Below are 10,424 nucleotides of genomic sequence, written 5' to 3' on the forward strand. Positions count from 1 at the left end.
TCCCTGAACTATGTAGACTCTAATTCTCCATAAGGAGGTACGTAGGCACTTGGTAACAAGGCGAGTCCCCTTCCCCATAAATCTCATTTTTTCCCGATTTGTTTTCCCATAATTATTAACCCTTGAAAGCATAAACCTTACCTTAACACTCTTAGCCATAAAAGTGTTAACCTTAGATTCAAAGCCATAGGAAAGGGTTGAGGGTGTCTAACACCTTCCCTCAACCTGAATATAGTATCTTACCCTGATCTCTTAACCGCGCGAGGTTTCCTATTCTCCTTGGTAGAATAGGTGGCGACTCTAATCTTTAATTTTTAGGGCAGGTTGCTACACGAACGATAAACCTCGATGACCCTTTAAATCCAATAAAAGGACTTCCTACCCTCTTATGGTATGGATAGCCCTGAAAGGCTAAACGACTTTTTTTCAAAACTTAGGGTAGTTGCTGTTAATTGCTTGCTCTGGTTTAAGTTCATTTTCCTCTTTCAATAAACCTTCAAAAAGGCTACGCTTATTTTATAAGCTAAAGTCCCTATCCAAATTCTTTTTTTACATCTCAAACATTTTGAAAACAAATGAGCTAAGCAATTAAGAGCCCATGGATAACCATGGATACAAAGGGTGCTTTAAACCTTCCCTTTGTATAATATACCCCCCGAACTCAATCTCTTTCAAAAAAGGTTTTTTTTCTGTTCTTTTAGCCTTTCCTTAAATTGGATAAAATAAAAGTCGGTGGCGACTCTTGCTATCCGCACATTTCTTTAAAGTCAGTTCACCGTATTACAGAACTGACAACTCTGCTGGGGATTTCGAATAAAAGAGGGGTTACCTTAAAGTTTAGGATTCACTTAAATGTTTTCAATTGTTTGATTTGTTTGCTTTATCTTTAAAGGCTGTTTTGGGTATTCTGCTGTGTGAAAGATCCTACACCCGGATCTAGTGTACCTTAGGTATGTGGCAATATACCAAGGAGACTGTACGGCTCGTCCCGATATGGTTGATATGGTTGATATGGTGACACTTTGGTTGGTTCTGATGACCCTTGAACATGATCGAGGAGACATTAGGCTACCATGTAGTGTCGTGAAGCACTAATTTGCCATTAGAACCCTAGTTGAACTTGACTTTGGCCTATTAAGAAGTAGCGAGATGGCCGGCTTTGGACCTTGACTGAAGTTGGTTGATACTCGAGGATACACTCATTGAGATCAATCTTTCAAGATGTTTTCGGTCAGCCACCTGAGCGCTGACTGAGATAATGCTTTCGAGAACGATCGTAGAGATGAGAACCATAGAACCCGATCTTTATCTAGGACATGTTGAACCAACTAAACTTCATTGGGGAGGGTACTCACCTATGGACTACATGCTCGCCTTCAAACCTAAGGCTCTTGTGTGACTTGTTTGTGTTTGTTATCTATCTGACATCATAACATCATGACATCATGACATAGCATCTTTACTAACCGTTTCAAGGACCAAGGAATTTATCTTTGTTCTGTGTTATAGGTTATGGCTCCCATTACTAGGAAGTTCATCAAAATCAACTTTGTGGGCATACCTCCCGAGCTTAAAGAATTAGTCTCAAAGGTCCCCGAAAATTCTCGATTCGCTGAAAGACATGGTTGCTTACTCAGATTGGTCTCCTCAGATTTTGAAGAAGATATGATGAGGGTCTTATTCCTGTTCTTCGATCCTATGCATCATTGCTTCACTTTTCCCGATTATCAGTTGGTGCCTACCTTGGAGGAATTCTATGAGTTACTTTGCTTACCCATCCGAGATCAGATGCCCTTCACAGGTTTGGAGGACGTTCCAAAACCTGAAGTCATGGCAAGTGCGCTACATATAGAAAAATCAGAAGTTGTGTCTAATTGGGAAACAAAGAATGGAGTCAAAGGCTTTCTCGCCAAGTTCCTATTGAAGAAGGCTCGATCATTCCTAAAAGCCATGAGTTATCAAGCTTTTGAAGACGTGTTAGCTTTATTGATCTATGGTTTGGTACTATTCCCTAATCCTGACCAGTTCATAGATGTGCATGCTATCAAGATATTTCTAGCTCGCAACCCGGTACCTACCTTACTCGGAGATATCTTACATTCGCTTCACACTCGTACCAGCAAAAAGCGAGGAACTCTCATGTGCTGCATACCTTTACTTTCTAGGTGGTTTATTTCGCACCTTCCCCGATTGGTATTGAGGAATGAACAAAGGATGCAATGGTCACAAAGGATGATGTCACTTTCTCATTCGGATATTCATTGGTGCACTCAATCTGACAAGGATTTCACTATCATTGACCGTTGTGGAGAATTCCCTAATGTGCCACTCCTTGGCATTAGGGGAGGTATTACTTACAATCCATCTTTAGCTTTACGTCAGTTTGGGTATGCTCAAAGAGATGGTCCTCATGATATGATTATCAAGGGTTATGTGTTTGATTACGAAGACGATTCTCAGAATTATCGACAAAGGTTCATACGAGCATGGGATAAAGTGTACAAGTATGAAAACAAAGAGTTGTGACAGAGAAATTCTATCCCCCCTCGAGCCTTACCTTATATGGGTGCGCACCCGTGCCCAGAGATTTATTATGCCATATCCTGCCGTCTGACCTGTAATTATTGAGCCTGAATTCGAAGGGGATGTTCCTCGGATTATTCTTCATCCAGACATGCCTACTGACGTAGAAGAAGTACAAAGGTCCTGGATTCAGTTGAAAGAAGAGAGGGGTACTTTTGAGGCCCAATTCCGTGCTAAAGAAAAGCAAGTGTTAGAGCTCACGAAACAACTTCATGCAGAGCAAAGCATCAACAACTTCATTGGGTCAAAGAGAAAGCGTCCATGGGAAACTTGAAGAAGTTTATTTTATTATTATTATTTAGTTGTTTATTTTTTTCTTTCCTTTGTAAGCCTAAAAATGGCAAAGAACAATAATTGCTATTTAATTGTTACTAATAAAAGTTGTTTATTTTCTTTTGTTTAAACAAATTTAAATTTCAAGGTCCTTGAAAATATTGCATACGCATATGCATACCATTCATAAACATTGCATCACAGGTTTTTTTTAAACAGGTCTCTCATCTTTCCGCTTTTTATTTCAGTAAGGAAATGGATCTCGAACAATCCGTCAAGAACCTCCAAGCTCAGAATGTTGAGTTCCAAGCTCTGATCCTGAATTTGTCCAAGGGGCAAGATGAACTGAAATCCCTTCTAACTAAGAAGGAGAAGAAGACCAGGAAGCCGGTAAATATTCTCAACATGGGAAGAAGATTCAAGGGCCCTCTCAAAAAGGTCAAAGAAGCTGAAATTCCCGAGAATGATGAACATGAAGACAATGATAGCATCAAGACTGATGCAAAGAGTAACGTAGGCTCCGCTGATCAGAATGATGAAGAGAACTATTACCATGAAAAAGAATATCCTGAAGAGAAATATAGGTAGCTAGAGGAATGTATGAAGGCTATGGAAATCCAGAAGGTACCTGGGCTGGATTTTGAGGAACTAGGGCTCATCCCTGGAGTCGTTATCCCTCCAAAGTTCAAGACTCCAACTTTTGCTAAATATGATGGAGTTTCCTGCCCAAAGATGCATCTGAGATTGTATGTGAGGAAGATCCAATCTCATACTGAAGACAAGAGACTGTGGATTCATTTCTTCCAAGAGAGTTTGTCTGGAACTCAACTAGAATGGTACTATCAGCTGGAGAGTGCCAACATTCGCACTTGGGAAGACATGGTTGCTGCTTTCTACAAGCAATATCAATACAATGCTTACCTTGCACCAACTCGCATGCAATTGCAAAGCATGTATATGGAATCGAAGGAAAGTTTCAAGGAGTATGCTCAAAAGTGGAGAGATCTAGCTGGAAGAGTTTAACCTCCCTTAGCTGACAGAGAATTGGTGGACATGTTCATGAGTACACTAACTGGGCCGTTCTATAGTCACTTGCTGGGTAGCTCTTCATCTGGCTTCACTGACCTCATATTGACTGGAGAACATGTTGAGAGTGGTATTCGAAGTGGAAAGATTCAAGTAGGCGCCACCTCGGGTACTACAAAGAAGCCATATCATGGAAGGAATGAGTCTAATGTTGTTCATAGTCAGAGGGGTCGTAGTAAGAATGATCAGAACCAGTCTGTTGGGGTCGTTTTAATCTCTGCACCAACACATCAGCAAACCCCGAGACAAGGGTATCAACGTAGGTCAGACGCACCCAGAAGGCAATTCACTAAGATCAACATGCCTTTATCTCAAGCCCTACAACATCTGTTAAAGGCCAACCTGATTGCCATAAGAGATCCCTCGAAGAATGTTACTACAACGTCTCCAAACTATGACCCTAATGCAAAATGTGCGTACCACTCCAATAGTCCTGGACACCATGCTGATAACTGCTGGGCACTAAAAAATAAGATTCAAGACATGAAAGATGCTGGTGAAATCGAGTTTGAACTTCCAGAAACTCCAAATGTTATTACTGCCCCTATGCCAAATCATGGCAAAGCTATCAATGCTATCATGGACACGGTCTATGTCTATGATGTGAGAGATCTGTCAACTCCACTCCCCATCATCAAGAGAAAGCTGCTGCAAGCTAGTTTATTTCCGGGTTGCGATCCAGATTGTTATTATTGTGCATCCCAATCCAATGGTTGTGAGAATCTGAAAAGAGGAATTCAAGGCTGGATGGATCGTCGCACTATCATGTTCGAAAAGATTCCTTCTGTAGAGAACTTGTGCGAAGGTTTCTCCCGTGGCTTGAAGATTGAAGACGTATCGGTAGTTTCCAAAGCTCCATTGAAGATCCCTACTAAGGCTCCATTCAAGATTTCTACTGAACCCCGTATAGCTCCTGTGATCATCACTAAGCCTGGTCCAATTCCATATTCTTCTGATAAGGCTATCCCTTGGAACTATGGTGTCGAGGTCTATATTCAGGGAGTTAAACAAGAACTTGTAGACGACAAGGTTGTTGAAGACGCTAATCCTGATGTGGGTAACATTGCTGGAACTAGTAAAGTGACAAGAAGCGGAAGAGTGTTTTCTCCTGAAATCTCTCCAAACACTACTGCACTTGCTGGTACCCCTATTCCTAATCAGAATGCTGACACCCGAGGTAAAGGGCCTTTGCTTGAATCCGTCCAGACACCAGTTGAGACTGTTACTGAAAACCCTTCTCCTGAAGAAGAAAATGAGTTTTTGAAGATCATCCGCAAGAGTGATTATGACATTGTTGAACAAAGGGGGAATACTCCTTCCAAGATTTCTATGCTTTCACTCCTAAGTTGTTCCAAGACTCACGCTAAAGCTATGATGAAGTTCTTAGAGGCTGCCCATGTGCCACAAGAGATTTCTGTCACTCAACTTGAGAATTGTATTGCAAATTTGACGACAGACAATTACCTTGGGTTTTCTGATGCTGATCTAAGTCCCAGCGGAAAGAATCATAACAAGGCCCTACACATCTCCATTGAATGTGGAGGCACCACTCTGGCCCATGTACTAGTCGATAATGGGTAATCTCTGAATGTGCTATCCAAGATGGTATTGGACAATCTCAACCCCGAAGGAATTGTGCTGAAATCCAGTGATGTGATAGTAAAAGCTTTCGATGGTTCAATGAGTACGGTATATGGCGAAGTTGAGCTCCCGATCAGAGTAGGCTCTCAGATTTTCAACACTGTGTTCTATGTGATGGACATCCATCCTGCTTATTCTTGTCTGCTTGGGCGCCCTTGGATACATGGGGCAAATGCCGTGACTTCGACCCTACATCAAAAGCTGAAATACCCGGCGAAAGGAAAGATCGTCACTGTGTATGGTGAAGAAGAATGCATGGTGAGCTTTATAGATGAGACCAAGTATGTTGAGCTTATTGGAGAAGCTTTCGAATCTCCCCGACAGGCGTTTGAATTGGTCCCTCAAGTGGCTCCTGAGGCTAAGCCTTCCTACACTGCTCCTAAAGTCACCAGAATTCCTCCTACAATGGCTTCTCTGAAAGATGCTAGGGTTATGGTTGAAGAAGGTGGTTGTACTATCTGGGGGCAACTCCCTGACATTCCTTACAAATCCAACAAATGGGGTTTAGGATGCACTGCTAAAGATCAGAATGGAGAACAACACTCTCGTCCAGAAGGTTTGAAGTATCGTTTCATCAGCAAAGGGGTCAATGCCATAGGGGAAGAAGAAGATGATTGCAACCTGGACAAGTGGATCTTTCCTACACCTGACAAAGGGCTGGACAACTGGAAGACTGAAGACACTGTCTCTATCTCCTATAGTCAGGAGTAATTGCCATTTCTAGTTTTGTTTTTCTCTTTTATGTTTCCCAGTTTTATTTTCTGTACTTCAATAAACAATAAACTTTAAAGCCGTGTGTCTTGCCCGCGGCACAACGGTCCATTTGTTAGGGCTTGTCATTTCATAAGCATATTTTCATTAAATAAAGCATTGGACGTTTCGTATTCAAATTGTGTGTTCGCTTTTATTTTTCTTTACTCTTCTATAGTTATGTGTTCTTACACACACCCACATAATGCACTGTAGATCCATATCCACTCTGGATCCCATTGATAACGACTCTGCTATTGCTAAATATGATTTTGAAAATCCGATCTACCGAGTTGAGGATGAAGGTGAAGAAGATTGCGAAGTGCCCAGAGAACTTGCTAGATTGTTAGAGCAAGAAGAAAAGACTATACAGCCGCATGAGGAGCCAATCGAGGTTGTGAACATAGGTACTGACGAAGAAAAGAAAGAAATCAAGATAGGGGCTGAGCTAGAAGAGGGTGTAAAACAAAGACTGATCCAGATGCTACGAGACAATGTTGAGATATTTGCTTGGTCTTACGAAGACATGCTTGGGCTCGATACTGATATTGTGGTTCACCGTCTACCTATTAAAGAAAATAGTCCTCCGGTTAAGCAGAAGTTACGAAGAAGCAGGCCTGACATGGCTCAGAAAATCAAGGAAGAAGTTGAGAAACAGTTCAATGCCGGTTTCATGAAGGTTGTGAGCTATCCACCATGGATCGCTAATATAGTCCCGGTACCTAAGAAAGACGGAAAGGTCAGAATGTGTGTAGACTACAGAGATTTGAATCGAGCAAGTCCCAAAGATGATTTTCCTCTACCACATATTGATATCCTAGTTGATAGTACTGCGCAATGCAAAGTGTTCTCCTTCATGGATGGTTTCACAGGTTATAACCAGATTAAGATGGCTCCCAAAGATATGGAAAAGACAACTTTCACTACTCCGTGGGGCACCTTTTGTTACAAAGTCATGTTGTTTGGGTTGAAGAATGTAGGGGTAATGTATTAGCATGTAATGGTGGCTCTTTTCCATGATATGATTTACAAAGAAATAGAGGTCTATGTTGATGATATGATTGCGAAGTCCAACACTGAAGAAGAACATTTGGTCCACCTGCAGAAGTTGTTTGATAGGTTGAAGAAATACAAGTTGAGACTGAATCCAAACAAATGTACTTTTAGGGTGAGGTCTAGTTAGTTACTAGGGTTCGTTGTCAGCAGTAAAGGTATTGAAGTCGATCCTGCAAAAGTAAAAGCCATACAAGAAATGCCTGCTCCATGGAACAAGAAACAAGTAAGAGGGTTCTTGGAACGTCTGAATTACATTGCCATGTCTATTTCCCATCTGACCGCTACTTGTGAGCCAATCTTCAAGTTACTGAGGAAAGATCAAGCAGTGAAATGGAATGACCAATGTCAAGAGGCTTTTGACAAGATCAAGAAGTACCTTCAGGAACCTCCGATTATGATACCACCAGTTGAAGGAAGACCTTTAATTATGTACTTAACAGTGTTGGAGAACTCAATGGGGTGTGTACTGGGGCAACATGACGAGTCTGGTCGAAAAGAGCATGCGATATACTACCTTAGCAAAAAGCTTACCGACTGTGAAACAAGATACTCACTGCTCGAGAAAACTTGCTGTGCTTTGGCATGGGCTGCTCGCCGACTGAGACAGTATATGTTGAACCATACCACTTTATTGATCTCTAAAATGGATCCTATCAAGTGTGTGTTTGAGAAACCCGCTCTCTCTGGACGAATAGCAAGATAGCAGATGATATTAACAGAGTACGACATTCAGTACACAACACAGAAAGCAATCAAGGGAAGTGTGTTGGCATACCACTTGGCCCAGCAAGCTGTAAACGACTATCAATTTATGAGTTTTGAATTTCCAGATGAGGATGTTATGCTTGTTACTGATTATGAACAACCTGGTCCGAATGAAGGACCTGAACCAGGATCCCGATGGATCATGGTTTTTGACGGAGCTTCGAATGCACTTGGCAATGGTTTTGGCGCTGTGATTATCTCTCCAGAAGGTGGACACAGTCCGTTTACAGCAAGACTGTGTTTTGATTGTACCAACAATATGGCTGAGTATGAAGCATGTATCTTAGGTCTCGGAGCTGCGATTGACTTAAGAATCAAATTCTTGGAAGTATATGGGGATTCTGCCCTAGTGATTAGTCAGATCAAAGGAGAATGGGACACGAAGCATCCTAATCTCATGCCCTACAAAGATCTGGTGTTATCTTTGATTCCTTACTTTGAAGAGATTACTTTTGAACACATTCCTCGAGAGGAGAAACAATTGGCAGACGCATTAGCTACTATGTCATCCATGTTCAAGGTTAGATGGGACAACGAGGCTCCTATAGTTATCATTGAAAGGCATGATGAACCAACATACTGTTACGAGATAGCTACTGACGAGGTGGAAGAGAAACCATGGTTTCATGAAGTAAAAAGATATCTCGAAGCTCAGGAATACCCTGAAGGGGCATCTATCAATGACAAGAAGTTCTTAAGAAGGTTTGCTTCCAAATTCTTCCTGAGCAATGGTATCCTATACAAGCGCAATCATGATTCAACTCTGCTTCGTTGTGTGAACAAGAAGGAAGCAGAAGAGATTATGGAAGACATGCATAAAGGTATCTTTGGAACTCATTCTAGTGGACACATTATGGCTAAAAAGATTCTGAGAGCAGGTTACTACTGGTCTACTATGGAAACTGACTGCCATCAGCATTCCAGAACTTGTCACAAGTTCCAGATATATGCTGACAAAGTACACGTACCTCCAGTTCCATTGAATGTTCTGACTGCTCCTTGGCCTTTTGCGATGTGGGGCATTGATATGATCGGGGAAATCAAACCTACTACTTCTAACGGACATCGTTTCATCCTTGTGGCCATTGATTACTTCACCAAATGGGTAGAAGCTACTTCATTTGCTTCCATTACCAAGAATGTGGTTGCCCGATTCATTAAGCATGACCTCATCTGTCGGTATGGCATCCCCGAAAGGATTATCACAGACAATGGTACCAACCTGAACAACAAGATGATTACTGAACTTTGCACGCAGTTCAAGATCAAGCATCACAACTCTTCTCCCTATAGACCAAAGATGAATTGCGAAGTGGAGGCCGCCAACAAGAACATAAAGAAGATTGTACAGAAGATGACAGTGACTTATAAGGATTGGCATGAGATGTTACCGTTTGCTCTTCATGGTTACCGCACTTCAGCACGTACCTCAATCGGGGCAACCCCATTTTCACTAGTCTATGGCATGAAAGCAGTATTACCGATTGAAGTTCAGATTCCATCCCTAAGGATCATAAAGGACGTAGAGTTAGATGAAGATGAATGGATTCAGACTCGACTAGACCAGATAAACCTGATTGATGAAAAGATACTTGCGGCTGTTTGTCATGGGCAGTTATATCAGAAGCGTATGATCAAGGCATTCAACAAAAGAGTCAAACAACAAGCGTACCAGACTAGGGATTTGGTAATAAAGCGAATCATCTTACCACAAGGTGATCCTAGGGGCAAGTGGACTCCCACATATGAGGGACCATTCGTAATTAAGAATATATTCTCTGGAGGAGCAATGATACTTACCACTATGGACGGTGAAGACTTTCCACACCCTATGAATGCAGACATAGTAAAAAAATACTACGCATAAACAAAGACCTGCTAGGTCGACGTACCTAGGCAAAAGTAAGGGCATTCCGGCGAACCAAAAGGGTTCGGGCAAAAGTTAGGGATATATATATATATATAAAATGTACACCCGGCAAGTTAAAAACCCGAAATGGCGACTTGGGCAAAAAAGGTTATCCTGGTAGGCTGAAAACCTGAAAAGGCGGCCTAGGCAAAAGTTAAGGATTAAAGCGTACAACTATGTCTCGTTCAGATTGCTCATCATTCAGTTTTATTAGCAATATCAAGTTCAAAGGGCACTGACCGGTTCAATCATCTTTCTCCAACAAGCAAGGGATGAGATGTTTGAAGACATAGTGGCAATAGGAGAGTTGAAACTCAATAGGATCGTTTCCACATAGCTATTTTTCTTTTGTTTTACTTTG

The 10,424-nt window shown here is 41.6% G+C and overlaps 1 protein-coding gene across 1 annotated transcript; it reads left to right on the plus strand.

The window, feature by feature from the left end:
- Positions 1-1,512: 1,512 nt before the first annotated feature.
- Positions 1,513-2,526, plus strand: LOC131618734 (uncharacterized). The gene has a single exon (XM_058889901.1). It carries the CDS (start codon positions 1,513-1,515, stop codon positions 2,524-2,526), a length of 1,014 nt encoding a protein of 337 aa, XP_058745884.1.
- The last annotated feature ends 7,898 nt before the right edge of the window (positions 2,527-10,424 follow it).

This window comes from Vicia villosa, linkage group LG7 (assembly GCF_029867415.1).
Source record: "Vicia villosa cultivar HV-30 ecotype Madison, WI linkage group LG7, Vvil1.0, whole genome shotgun sequence".
In the NCBI taxonomy this organism is placed as follows: domain Eukaryota; kingdom Viridiplantae; phylum Streptophyta; class Magnoliopsida; order Fabales; family Fabaceae; genus Vicia; species Vicia villosa.